This window comes from Carassius auratus, chromosome 32 (assembly GCF_003368295.1).
Source record: "Carassius auratus strain Wakin chromosome 32, ASM336829v1, whole genome shotgun sequence".
Classification (NCBI taxonomy): Eukaryota; Metazoa; Chordata; class Actinopteri; order Cypriniformes; family Cyprinidae; genus Carassius; species Carassius auratus.
The window spans coordinates 34001855-34014949 of record NC_039274.1 but is presented as its reverse complement, the minus strand read 5'-3'; the positions used below and the strand labels follow the sequence as shown (position 1 = coordinate 34014949).

Below are 13095 nucleotides of genomic sequence, written 5' to 3'. Positions count from 1 at the left end.
AAATTGATTGCAAATGATTGAGTGCGAAACTCAAACGTTGTGTTTTCTCATTTCACTAACATTAGTTATAGGTGTTTAAAGAGATATTTCACAAAAAGAAAAATCTGTCATTATTGGTTCCAACTTGTATGACTTTCTTTCTTTTGGGGAACACATATGCAAAAGGATATTTTGAAGAAAGTAAAATGAAGATGGTGCTTCCATTGACTTCCACTCTATGGTCAGAAAATAGTGAGTAAATAAGTACAGAATTTTCATTTATGAATTAATTTTAAGTGAACTATCCCTTTAAGCAGTTTGAACAATGTAGGGAGTCATCAGTAGCCATCACAAATGATAAACATTATTCACCATTATCTGCTTTATTAAAGGGATAGTCCACTCAAAAATGAAAATTCTGTAATTTACAAGAAAATATCCAAACCTGTGTGTCATAAAATAAGATATTTTGAAAAATTCAGGTGACCAAAGAGTTCAGTTCTGAAGCGTTAACCACTTATGGCCTACCCAACCAACCACAAAAGCCCCCTCAGACCCCCAAAATTTAACTGTCTATAAAAGTAAACCAACTTACACAAACAAATGACTGTAACCGACAGAGGTTATGTACATTTACTTTATACTGCACATCTTCTAAAATGCAAAACATAAAGATACAAAGCTGTTTGCTGACCTTTTGACCTTTAGATAAAGAATCTGGTTGTTATATTATACAATATGTGACATTTGGTTGCTTATCCATAACATTCACAGCATTCAACTGATCTGTTTCCACTGTGTATCGAATAACTAGATATAACACAATGTGGTGTCATAGGGTCCCAAAGATCTCATGGATAATAGAGTTCCCTACAGGAATTTCGTTCAGTGTGCATTTTGTAATTTCTCTTTTCAGAACATGAATTAATAAGGATTATCTGTGTTTTGGGGAATGGCGTTTTGTACTGTGTTGACTGCAAGAAGTCCACTAGGTCAAAGACTTGTTCATGGAAACGTTAATTAGGACGAGGGGGTGTCAAGTACAAGACCAAGAAGGTTTATATGATTATAACTTCACACGACCAATGAGAACTTGTTTCGTAGTGTGGGTAATTTGCATACATGATGAAATAAATCATATCATATTCTCCTTTTGTCCTCAGGATGGAGACTTCTCTAATGCCAGCTCTCAAGATGTTTGCTCTGCGTGCATATATTCTTATGTCTTGCATATCATGTAAGTAATCTATGCATGTACATATTATCATTTATTTATTTGTTTAGTATTTTTGTGGCTTTTTAGAAATATTTGACAATGTTTTAAATATGTTTTATTACCAATTATAATGACAAAATATCTTGAGTTTAAAAGTTTAACTAAAAAATACATTTAGAAGTATCCGGTACTTTTTTTTAAATTAATAGGAGCAGCACTCGAGCTGATGTCATGTTTTCAAGCATGATTTCATAATGATCCAAAGAGCATTATGTACTTTGGCAGAAGATTGTCTCTACAAAAGAGTTAACACGATCAGTGTCACAAATGTGCTTATTTGATTAGTGTCAATAACCTTGAAAGATTATTCATTATACATCACAAAAAATAAGATTGTTATTATTCAGTTATTTTCAAACTATTGTTTATTAGATTAATTTACATTAAACTCCCAAATGTCTATTATGCCTCAGATGTACGAACTACATTATATATGTATATTAAAAAAAAGGTAAAATGGTTGACTTTCCTGGACTCATCATGACTTTTTTTCTGTTTATTTCAGGTGCATCTATGATCCCCAGTGTTTTTCAGCCAAACGTCTCAATCACAGCATCTATGGGTGGTTCGGTCATCCTGGAATGCCACACAACCGCCGATCCAGTTGTGGCCTGGTTTTGGCTGAAACAAATCCCAGGACGAAAGTTGAACCCTATAGTTTCCACATATTACAAGGAGATAAAACTTCAAGGAGAAGTTCTCAATGAATCAAGACTTCAATTCAAAGTTGATGACAAGAAATCTACATTAATATTCAACAAGATTAACTCCAGAGATGCTGCCTATTATCACTGTGGTGTGCTACTGTATGAGAAGCTGTACTTTGGAGGGGGAACTTATCTGACAGTTGATGGTGAGTGGAAACTTGGAATGTAAGTTTGATTAAAAGACTTGTTTTATTATTACTGCTACTGTAAAGTATATTATTTTTCATCATAGATGCAAAGCCGGTTAAAATAATTCAGCATCCTGTTTTGGACTCACATCATGTAGGAGACTCAGTGACTCTTCATTGTTCAATATTTGGTGAGAGTTGTTCGGGAGGGCAGAGTGTCTACTGGCTAAGATACAAACCAAGAGAGTCCCATTCAGGAATCATTTACGCTGATGGAGATAGAAAGGATCAGTGTGAGACGATCTCTGTGACTGGATCAACTGTACAGAGCTGTGTGCACAAAGTCCCCAAAAGCCTCGCCAGTGATGAAACGTACTTTTGCAGCGTGGTCACATGTGGAAAGCTAATCGTTGGAAATGGAACTAAATTGATAGCTGATGGTAAAGCATGCTTTTATTGCTCACATACCTCTTTATTCGTAATATCTGTTTCATATTCTGCCAATGGATTTCCTAAATCAGTATTTAGTTTCCATGAACTTCCAAAATTACGAAATAGAAAATAGGAAATATTTCCATTTGGACTGTTTATATTAAGATTAGAAAATTAATTTTTTCCCCCCCAGTTGTTCCCCAGAAAACAATGGCTTATATCATCACACTGCTTTCTGCTGTATTAGTGATATCACTGATAGTGAATATAATCATGGCGCTGTTATGGAGAAGATCTACACACAGAGGTAAAATTTTATTTAAAATTAACTTAAAAAAGTACAATTTTAAATCTTTGTCTAAAAACATTTAACAAAAATATAAATATTGCCTTAATTATATTATAACCAAAATGAACAGTATACGTGTGTGTGTGTGTGTATATATATTTCTGCATAAATATGACCCAAAATATAATCTGCAAAATGACTTATGTGCTTGAGGCTGTTGTCTTGCTACATGATCCACTTTCTCTCGAGACTCGTTCTCAGACAGATGTCCTGAAGGTTTCCTTTAGAATTTGGTGGTTTAATTTAATTCAGAATTTGTTGTTCAATCAATGATGACAATCTGTTCTTGACAGACCCAAACCATGATACTACTAACACCATGTTTCACAGATGGGATAAGATTCTAATGCCGGCATGCAGTGTTTTCCTTTCTCCAAATATAACGCTTCTCATTTAAACTAAAATGTATATTTTGAACTCATCCATCCAAAAAGCATTTCTCCAGTAGCCCACTGGTTTGTCCACATGACCTTTGGCAAACTGCAGACAGCCAGCAATGTTTTTTTTTTTTTTTTTTGATCAGTGGCTTTCTCCTTGTAACTCTGCCTATCATGGGTGTTAAGTGTTCTCCTGATGGTGGACACATGAACATTAACATTAGCCAATGTGAGAAAGGCCTTTAGCTACTTAGAAGATACCCTGAGGTCCTTTGCAGCTTCGCAGACTATTACACATTTTATTTTTAGAGCGATCTTTGCTGGTAGACCAGATCTGGTGATGGTAATAATTGTAATAATAATTATTAATAAATAATAATAATATAATAATAATAATAATTTTCCTCAATATTAACTCTTTAGAGATGGTTTTGTTTACTTTTATAGTTCAATTCAATTCAAGTTTATTTTGTATAGTGCTTTTTACAATACAAATCGTTACAAAGCAACTTTACAGAAAATTATGTTTCTACAATATTTAGTAGTAGCTTATGGTGGTGACTGTCAGTTTGTGCACGTTTGACAGAATTTTTTAGAAAAAATTAATACAAGAGGTAGTCAGCTAGACGATGAACATTATTAATATTATTAATTAATAATTATTATATGATGCAGTCCACACATGTAGCAATATTTGTTAGTCTGTTTGTTGATTCAGGGTTAGCATCATCTGAGGTCCTCAGCATCATCTCTTCTCAGGTGTTCTGGATCCAGACTGGAGCTTGTGTAAATCCTAGTTACCACGGGATGTAAATCCTGTTGCGAAAAATAGAAACAAAATAGAGACATCATTAGCATAGCTGCTGATCCAACGAACTAAAATTAGTTTAACCCAAGCTAATGAATAAAAAAGCACGTTTGATCAGATGCAATTACAGTCACAATTTAATAGATACATTATTCGAATGCTTGGCGAAAGAGATGCATTTTTAATCTCGATTTAAACAGAGAGAGTGTGTCTGAACCCGACATTATCAGGAAGGCTATTCCAGAGTTTGGGAGCCAAATGTGAAAAAGCTCTACCTGCTTTAGGGGACTTTGCTATCCTAGGATCTACCAAAAGTCCAGCGTTTTGTGACCTTAGGGTGCGTGATGGGTTGTAGCGTGGTAGAAGGCTGGTTAGGTACGCAGGAGCTAAACCATTCAGGGCCTTATAGGTAAGTAATGATAATTTGTAATTGATACGGAACTTAATAGGTAGCCAGTGCAGAGACTGGGGTAATGGTAGTATGATTGGGGTAGTATGATCAAATTTTCTTGACCTTGTAAGGACTCTAGCTGCTGCATTTTGGACTACCTGTAGCTTGTTTATAGTCTGATGAGCAACAACAACTATTTTTCTGAGGTCCTTGGATATCTATTTTGTTTGTGCGATGATATACACTTCCACAAACATGATCAAACTTTGATAGATCCATGTTCTTTGAATGTAACAGGGCACACACTGACACCTGAGCCATCCCACTGATTTAAAACACCTCTTAACCAGATGGACTCTAATTCGCTTTCAAAAAATTAACTGCTAATCCTAGACACTCACATTTTTTGACACTCACAGATATGTTAAATGGGTTCTATTTGTCAACTTTCAGGATTTACATGAAAACCAGATAATCTTTTGGGTCATATTAATGCAGAAATATAGAAAATTCAGCACTGTATATTCACTTTTATATTTTATCATCATATCACCTTTATGATACATTCTGAAGTGTTGACATGTACAGTCTCACAGCCCAGGTAAGCTTTATACTTTGTACATTATATGTAGCTATGGGGGAAAGAGCACTAACTTACCTGTCAATAAAAATTATAATCATGAATCATTTAATACATTCATAAAACCATTCAGAACATTATTAATATGTAACTATAGAGTATTATATAATACTAGTATTGTTAAAATTATATCATTCTCTTATTAGGCTGCAGACATAGACTCGGAAAATTATGCATCGCTGCAGTTCTCTCCACACCAGCCTATACGAAAAATGAAAAGCCGTGAAGAGGCAGCCTCTGTCGTCTATGCATCTGTCCGTCAAACAAGAAACATAAAACAAGGATCTCCTCATTCTTAATGCTTTGTCAAGTTTTTTTTTTTGGTCTATTAATTTTTTAAAAGGACTGTCACATTACGTGGTCTCATATGAGCATTGGAATCAGTTGCAAGACAATATACTCAAATTTTTTTTTTTTTTTATTGATTACAATTTATTTTCCTATTTTAAACGTTTAAAGTTGACAAAGTGATGGGGGCAAATGTCTGTTACTGTCTTTTGTAGATTTTTTTTAATGTTGTTGTAAAGGCAATAGGAGTGTGTGGTCATCATGTTATTCAGTGTCTAAATTGTACACATTAAAACATGGAGAAAAAAATATTTGTGTGTTTACAATAACTTACCATGAAATTCAGCACCATGGAGAGGGGCAACATTTTGTAAATGAGGAGAAAAAACAGCTTGCCGTAACCGCCCCCACCCTAAACAAACAACAACAACAACAAATGTATTTAAAAAAAAAAAAAAAAAACAATAACAGTGACCCAAACATTAAAAAAGATATAGTAGATGTAGCATATACGTACTAGTATGTAGTATGTGTGCAGCGTTATATTGAAATGTACTACTAGTCACCTCCAGGTGATGGCAGTCAGATGTCATTGCACATAAACACAGATTTACAGATAATACTCTTTATTCACTATATACTGTAGTAACAGCATACAATAGCTTTCATTTAAGAAACTATAATCTTCATACAACACTCCTTCAAATGATTGTTTTCTTCTTCCTTTTTTAGACTGCTCTGATGTTTTAGTATCATCATACCATGTACTTGTCCTACAGTGTTGCAGTCATTTTATATTAAGTTCACATGTCATAAAATATTGTAACATAGTTATTTAGATTTTGCATGGTGTCACCCCTAAGCGTCTCTTTCATTTCATTAATTTGGCCTTCTGGTAAGATTAGAAGTCTACTAGTTGCAGCTGTTTACATACTATACTTAGCAGCTTACTTCAGGAAAGGGGCAGTAATTTGTGAATGCAGAGAACCAATAGAGTCACATGATGAAGTCATACTGTACCTCAGAGAGCAAATTGATTCATAGACTCAGAACCTCATGTAGACAGAAGTGCAGAAGACCCAGGACGAAGATACAATGAATAATAACATCTACATGATGCTCTTTCTTTTTCTTCATGAAGTCTGTAAGTACAAAACAATGCATCATTCAATCATTCTTTTACTAATCATCTACATGTCATCTTTGAAACCTATGTTAATCATTTTTTCAACAGGTGAACTCAATTGCAATGTTGCTCATGTGGATCAGGTTTTAACTGTGAAAGAGGGAGGGAATATATTATTACCTTGTCTCATTGTAAATGATCAGTTACACCGAGTACTATGGTATAAACAGGTTCTTGGAGAGAAACCTCTCCTAATAGTGTCATCATATCACCACTCTCAACCAAATGAATTTTCTCCCGACTTGGAAGCAAATCATCATTTTCATGCAGTGAGAGAGGATTATAGTTTTAATTTAACCATCTTGAGAACCTTGAAATCTGATTCAGGCACGTATTTCTGTGGAGCTGCCTTTGCTAATGTTATTTCCTTCAGCACTGGAACTGTTTTTGCTGGTTAAAGGTGAGTGTTATAATATTTAAACTTTTCGATTGACAATTCCATTTATTGTCAAGTGTTAATACTTTTTTCCCCCTTATAGGTGCAGACCTCAAACCTGCTGTTATTCAACAGCCTATGCTTAATGTTATAAAGCCAGGAAGCAATGTGACTTTGCAGTGCTCAGTAGAAGGGAAGATGTGTGAGAATGGAGTGCAACTAGTTTACTGGTACAGACACAGTTCAGACAGTATCCATCCAGGAATGGTTTACACTCATGGAGACATGAACAATGGGTGTGGGAAGAACTCTGCTGCCTCCTCTCCTATGCAGAGCTGTCTTTATAACCTCCCTAAGATGAATGTTGGTCTCTCTGATGCTGGACTGTACTACTGCGCTGTGGTAACTTGTGATGAAGTTTTATTTGGAAATGGCACGACGTTGGTCATTGAAGGTAAGTGCATTATGTTTGAGTAGTGGTATTTTTTAACAGACACATTTTTAACCGAAGCAACTTGCAAAGTAGAAATATCGTAAACAATTTACTATATAAGAATTATACATAATACCGAGCTTTTATAAGATAGATTAGTCCAAATCCTTTTTCCTGTTGTTATTATTATTATTGTGTTTTTGTTTGCTGAACTTTCTGTATTCAGATGCGTGACATACTTCTGGTTTAGAAACTTCTACTACTTCTGCTACTACCAATATATATGATATATTAAACAAAGTCGCTTAATCCTAAGAGACTTTAGCATTTTAGTTTTAAATTTAAATAGATTTTAAATTGGCCAATCCAATCAAATGAACATCAAACATAAAAGTCATGCTCTTTATAACCATATCCATGCAGGACTATAATTTACAATCTAATTCAACATGCAATAAGTTATGTACCGTAGTATGTGTAGTACTGTATGTGTTTAAACAGTAACAAATAGTGGGTATTAAACTTAATTTGACAAACTATTTTTGAACCCACTCTCTAAAGTTGCACAATGTTTCTTGTGTTTCAGATGAATTTAATAGCGAGAGGATGCCATATTTTATAATAATTGGCCTTGCATTGATGTGCACAGTCAGTTTTACCATCAATATTTTGCTCTGTATACCATTGAGAAGAAAAGGTAAGACCACGTGTCTTCTTAATTTTTGCAATCTTTCAGTTTAAGCACTATTATTATTATTATTAATATTATTGTCAAACCTAATTCTAAGAAAGAAGAGTTATAAAATGCAATACTGGGTTCAAACAAACAGAAGAGTTTAAATCTTCTCATAATGCTTTATTTGACTTCTAACAGATAGAACGCCTCAACAAATCCAGATTACCAATGACGATACAACAAGAGTTCAGGTTTGGACAATCAGATGTATAAATAACAGTTAACTCTCGTAGGTTAATATAGAGTGCTGAAAAAAAAAATTAAAGGTCTCCTAATTTTTTCTTGTAGTACCGCAACACAGATGACGTTAACTATGCTGCTCTGAACCTTTCCACTAAAAGAGGTCAGAGAAAAAGGACCTTAGAGGACACAACGTACTCTGTACCGACATTGCGAGACAAGATATGAAACTTATAGCTGCTGATCATTTAAACGTACCATAATATTTATAATATTGAACTCCAGGAGTGCATTAGTAATATTCCATATTTGTGTCTCTAATTATAGCCTGTGCTTATTCTGCATCGTGTTAAACATGTTTTTTTTTTTCAAGAAACGTGTTGTGGGTGTTAACATTAGCACTTCTGGGAGCTGACATGAAAAATTATATAAAAGCATAACCACATCCTGTAAAGATGTAACTAGATGTGAAAGCACTGTGTTCATCAGCTCGAATAAAATTAGATTTAGGTCAACCTTCTTATTTGGTTATTCATCTCTAACACAATATGGTTACTTTCTCGCTGACAGAGCATGTAATGTTGAATAGTGTATCCCATAATGCAATGCACTTGATTTGACCTTTCATTTGCAGTGTTAAGAATGTAATAGAAAAATATCAAATACAATATTTGAACATATACTTCTTTAATCATTATTTGATCAGACAGATTAATTAAATTCATCAGGATGTTTTTGAGTAAAAAAGGAAATTCACTGTGGAGAAAAAAGAAGGCCGGGACTTGATTTCACAGATCACTAAAAAAATGGTAGAAAAGTGGTAGAAAAAGTTGTAGAAAAGTGTAGGTTTTTATAGTAGTTTCAGGGAAAGACTGGTGATGCTGAACTAAGGAGAGGTTTATTTATTTTCTAATAATAAATTAATATTATTATAAAAAAATTTCCAGGACAATGTGCACCAATTAATAGTGCATTAAAAATGGTCAGTTTTGGTTCTTGTTGACTGGATGTTTTAACAAAATTTGAACTGTTTTAAATATCCAAGATGACAACTGGATGCCATTTGCTGAAACATGCAATATGATGAGGTCATGTGACATTGTAGCATACTACTATTACAAGCAACCAGGTGATGGCAGTGAGGTATCACAAATAGAGAAAAGCAGACAAAAATATACATTTTTATCTTGATTTCCAACATATTATGCTCATGTAAATTCACTTACAGAATATTCTTTCATCATTCATCATGCAAATGCTTTTATATAAAGATTTACAGTAGCACTTCAACACTTCATTTGCATTCATTTGAATATTTGAACACACCTGCCATTTATGTTCATAACTCCTCATCCTTTACAATATAAATGTCATTTCTTTCAGGGTTTAAAATCACGGGTTTGTAGTCCAACTCTTGAAATACTGTAAATGTTAAGCAGTTTCCACTGCAAGAAATTCCAAGTGGATCTTTGTTGTTGTTGTTGTTTGTTGCACCACAACTTAATATGTATCAATATTGGTTATGCATTTGTTGTAAAGTGTGATATTTTCATCAAAATCTTTCAAAATTAAACCAAGTTCATGTTTGTGTGTGTTTGTGAGTCCACATCTATTGGCCCTACTCTGATATGTACTATAAAGGGGAATTTTCCTTTGTCTAATGTAGAAACTGATCAGTGTATCGAGTTTAAACAATGCTAGTTATTTTAAATATGTATAGCGTCATTGATACCATGTTTAAATCCTGATCTACAACAGAATAGATACTTTACAAATCATTAAAGATTTGATGATAATGTTCCACATCTGTTAGAAGCAGAAGTTAAACAAGGAAATGAGCAATGACATGTTAGCTCAGAGAGCCAATGCAATGATGTGATGATGCTTCCACTCAAAGCAGAGGAAAGGTTTCAGAGAATCTAAGGTTGAGCACTGAAGGTCATCTGAAAATGTATGTCATTCTGTTCATTGTATGTGTTCTCTTTTATAAACCATGTAAGTACAAAACTTGGTTTCACAAGTTTTTCTTAAACCTTCTTTACTTTTTATTATGTCGCTTATGTTTCAACAAATGTCTTCGCATTATTTACAGCAATGCAATATTCTACAAGTATTCGGCAGACAGAAGATGTAGCAGTTCAAGTAGGCGATGATGTGACATTATACTGCTTTCACCCAAAAGAACAACTGAATAGAGTCATGTGGTTAAAACAGACTCTGGGAGAGAGACCTGTTCTTGTAGCCTCTTCATATCACTGGACTCAAGAAAGTGTACTTTATGATGATTTTGAAAAGTCAAAACGCTTTAGAGTAGATACATTGAGTGGCAGCTTTAATTTGACTATTCAAAAAACGGCAGAATCTGATTCAGCTACATACTTCTGTGCTGTTTCTTTCTCTAATGTTGTCCACTTTGGAGCAGGAACTAATCTAGTGCTTAGAGGTGGGTGATCAATATTTAGACTAACTCTTTATGAAATTTGTAATGTTTTACAGTCTCAAATTCATAATATTTCTTCAGCAGGTTCTAAATCCAACAGGATTCATATTCTACAGCAGCCTCACCCTGAAATAACATCGTCCGGTGGAAATGTAACTCTACTATGTACAATCCAAAATCAACAAGAGAGTTGTGGAGATGATCACAAAGTCTACTGGTTCAAACAGGGTTTAGAAAAATCCCATTCAGGAATCATTTACACTCAAGGAAGTTGTAAAAACAGCTCAATGACTGTTTCTCCTACCAAGAGCTGTGTCTACAGTCTCTCTTTGAGAAACATCAAGCCCTCTGATGATGGGACTTACTACTGTGCTGTGGTCACGTGTAAGGAGATTTTATTTGGAAATGGAATTAATCTGGCTTCTTATGGTAAGTGTATTAAATACAATTTCTAACAAGTACATCTTAAGCAGCCATTTTACCATTGATGACCCAGTTTGAGTTTCTTGTGTATTGTACAATGTCAAGACAAAACCTTTTGACATCTAAAACTGTGTAGTATAACACAGAGAGTACCATAAAGTGTTTAAAACATGTTGTTCATCTGTAATATTGAATTTCTGTTGATGCAAAATTAATCACATGCTTCTTTAATTGCATGCTGTATGCAAGACACAAAATGTGGTGCATTCAAGTTATGTGTTACTTGTTTCAGATGAAGGTAAAGGCCAACACATAAATATCTACATACTAATTGGCCTTGCAGCACTGCTGACCGCAAGCTTCATCAGTAATATTCTACTTTGTGTGAAAAAGATGAAAGGTAACAGCTCACTTTAATGTATTTATATTAATAATACATCATATTAAATACACAAGGATATACATTAAAATGAAAACATGACCTATTTTTAATTATTCAGAACTATCATGTAAAATGTATTATAGAAAATTAACATAATGCCTGGAAATGGCATTTCAAAGTACTAAAAATCATATATCATTTTATATTTTAACAGGAAACACATCTCAACCCGTTCATGCTACAGATGATGTAGTGTCAAGTGTACAGGTTTGTATTACTTGGACAGATAAAATGACATGTTAAAGGTCAAGTATTTAGACAACTGGGGCTTAGATGATGTACATCACTTAATGGAAACGTTTCTTAAATATATTTATATCTTTTATTTTAGTACCACAGGACCTCCGATTTGAATTATGCTGCTTTAAAATTCCCAAGCCGAAACTCAAGACAGCAGCGAGAGGAGAGTCAAAGGCCGACGGAGTACTCCGGACTGAAATATAAAAACTCTGTATTGTAATACTGAATATGTATAATTGCTAGTATTGTTTGCTAAACAGAGCCACTTTAAATACCATATGATATATCGTAATTGAGATTAAGTTATGTTCTGAATAAATATTAAACGTAAATGTTTACAGTTTGGATCTTTATTCTGTAAAAATAACCACAGATAACTAGCTCATGCTTTCTGTTTTCTTTAATGTTCATGTTGTTCTGCATGTGAATAAAGTGTTATTTGAGCAACATGCCATGTTTTTTTCTTCATAAGAAGACAGAAACGGACCCCCGTGCTCTTTGTATTTCTTTTTCAGATACCATTGCAACATGGATAGGGATAAAAACTCACAATTATGCTATTTGTATTTGTTTCGAATGTGAATGGTGACGGGATCTAATTTAATGATTGATAAAACTACACCACAAACCACAAGATCACACCCCCGTTTACACCCCAGTACTGTGGTGAGATTTAATCAGTTGCTCAAAATACACAAACGAGCTTGAGACACTCTTCTTCCATTTGATGTGCATGAGACTGTCTGTCTGCAGTACCTCTCTCCCTCCTCACTGTGTGGCACAAGCTTTACTCATGATTAAAATCAGAGACAGAAGAAAACATTAGTCCCACCCGGAAAAATCTCCAGCAGAAGTCCGGCAGAAAAGTAAGAGAAGATGAAATCAGTCATCAGACTGGAAAGCAGTCAGGCCAAACACGTGAGTCAAACTAAAAGAGGGGCTGTGTGAGTGAATGACATCATATCCTGTTAAGTGAGTTACAGGAAAAACCTGCTTAGTGTAGAGTTAAACCTGCTGCGGTGAACATCAGCGGATCAGCTTTGTATCTTGTATAATTAGATCAAAATACATATTCAATGCACGATTCATACGACACAAATCTTGTAATTATTAATTATTTTGAGTAAAATTATTTTACTTAATTAGTTATTTGGATTTTTTTACATATTGTATTATTGTATTTTGAATTTTAGATTATTGGTTGGTAATATTTTTTATGTTTGTAATAGTAGTATATAGAGCTGTAGCTTAACACCATGCAGTA

General features: G+C 34.1%; 3 protein-coding genes and 1 long non-coding RNA gene across 4 annotated transcripts; all 4 read left to right on the top strand.

Annotated features, from left to right (window-relative positions):
* Positions 1–911: 911 nt before the first annotated feature.
* On the top strand, positions 912–5313 carry LOC113052451 (uncharacterized). The gene is made up of 5 exons (XM_026216884.1): positions 912–1216; positions 1761–2108; positions 2195–2530; positions 2716–2829; positions 5234–5313. Exons 1-5 carry the CDS (start codon positions 1144–1146, stop codon positions 5311–5313), a joined length of 951 nt encoding a protein of 316 aa, XP_026072669.1. The 5' UTR covers positions 912–1143.
* A 1050-nt stretch (positions 5314–6363) lies between these two features.
* LOC113052551 (uncharacterized) lies at positions 6364–9108 on the top strand. The gene is made up of 6 exons (XM_026216961.1): positions 6364–6519; positions 6610–6954; positions 7041–7391; positions 7957–8067; positions 8245–8297; positions 8395–9108. The coding sequence occupies exons 1-6, from the start codon at positions 6471–6473 to the stop codon at positions 8512–8514; spliced, it is 1029 nt and encodes a 342-aa protein (XP_026072746.1). The 5' UTR covers positions 6364–6470; the 3' UTR covers positions 8515–9108.
* A 766-nt stretch (positions 9109–9874) lies between these two features.
* On the top strand, positions 9875–11473 carry LOC113052450 (immunoglobulin kappa light chain-like; the record flags this gene model as incomplete). Its single annotated transcript, XM_026216883.1, has 4 exons — positions 9875–10281; positions 10379–10729; positions 10808–11155; positions 11442–11473. Coding segments are annotated over exons 1-4 (777 nt in total), but the record flags the coding sequence as incomplete, so codon positions are not given.
* Positions 11474–11476: 3 nt separating this feature from the next.
* On the top strand, positions 11477–12105 carry LOC113052549 (uncharacterized). The gene is made up of 3 exons (XR_003277059.1): positions 11477–11549; positions 11746–11798; positions 11923–12105. It is a non-coding gene; the product is annotated as an uncharacterized LOC113052549 (long non-coding RNA).
* The last annotated feature ends 990 nt before the right edge of the window (positions 12106–13095 follow it).

What these genes read in the sequence shown, in the direction of transcription:
- LOC113052551 (XM_026216961.1), top strand. Translation starts at nt 6,471, where the DNA reads ATGAATAATAACATCTACATGATGCTCTTTCTTTTTCTTCATGAAGTC. An exon ending in TATACCATTGAGAAGAAAAG is followed by an intron (nt 8,068 to 8,244) that starts GTAAGACCACGT and finishes GACTTCTAACAG; the next exon opens with ATAGAACGCCTCAACAAATC. An exon ending in ACGATACAACAAGAGTTCAG is followed by an intron (nt 8,298 to 8,394) that starts GTTTGGACAATC and finishes TTTTTCTTGTAG; the next exon opens with TACCGCAACACAGATGACGT.
- LOC113052451 (XM_026216884.1), top strand. Translation starts at nt 1,144, where the DNA reads ATGGAGACTTCTCTAATGCCAGCTCTCAAGATGTTTGCTCTGCGTGCA. An exon ending in TCTTATGTCTTGCATATCAT is followed by an intron (nt 1,217 to 1,760) that starts GTAAGTAATCTA and finishes TGTTTATTTCAG; the next exon opens with GTGCATCTATGATCCCCAGT. An exon ending in AACTTATCTGACAGTTGATG is followed by an intron (nt 2,109 to 2,194) that starts GTGAGTGGAAAC and finishes TTTTCATCATAG; the next exon opens with ATGCAAAGCCGGTTAAAATA.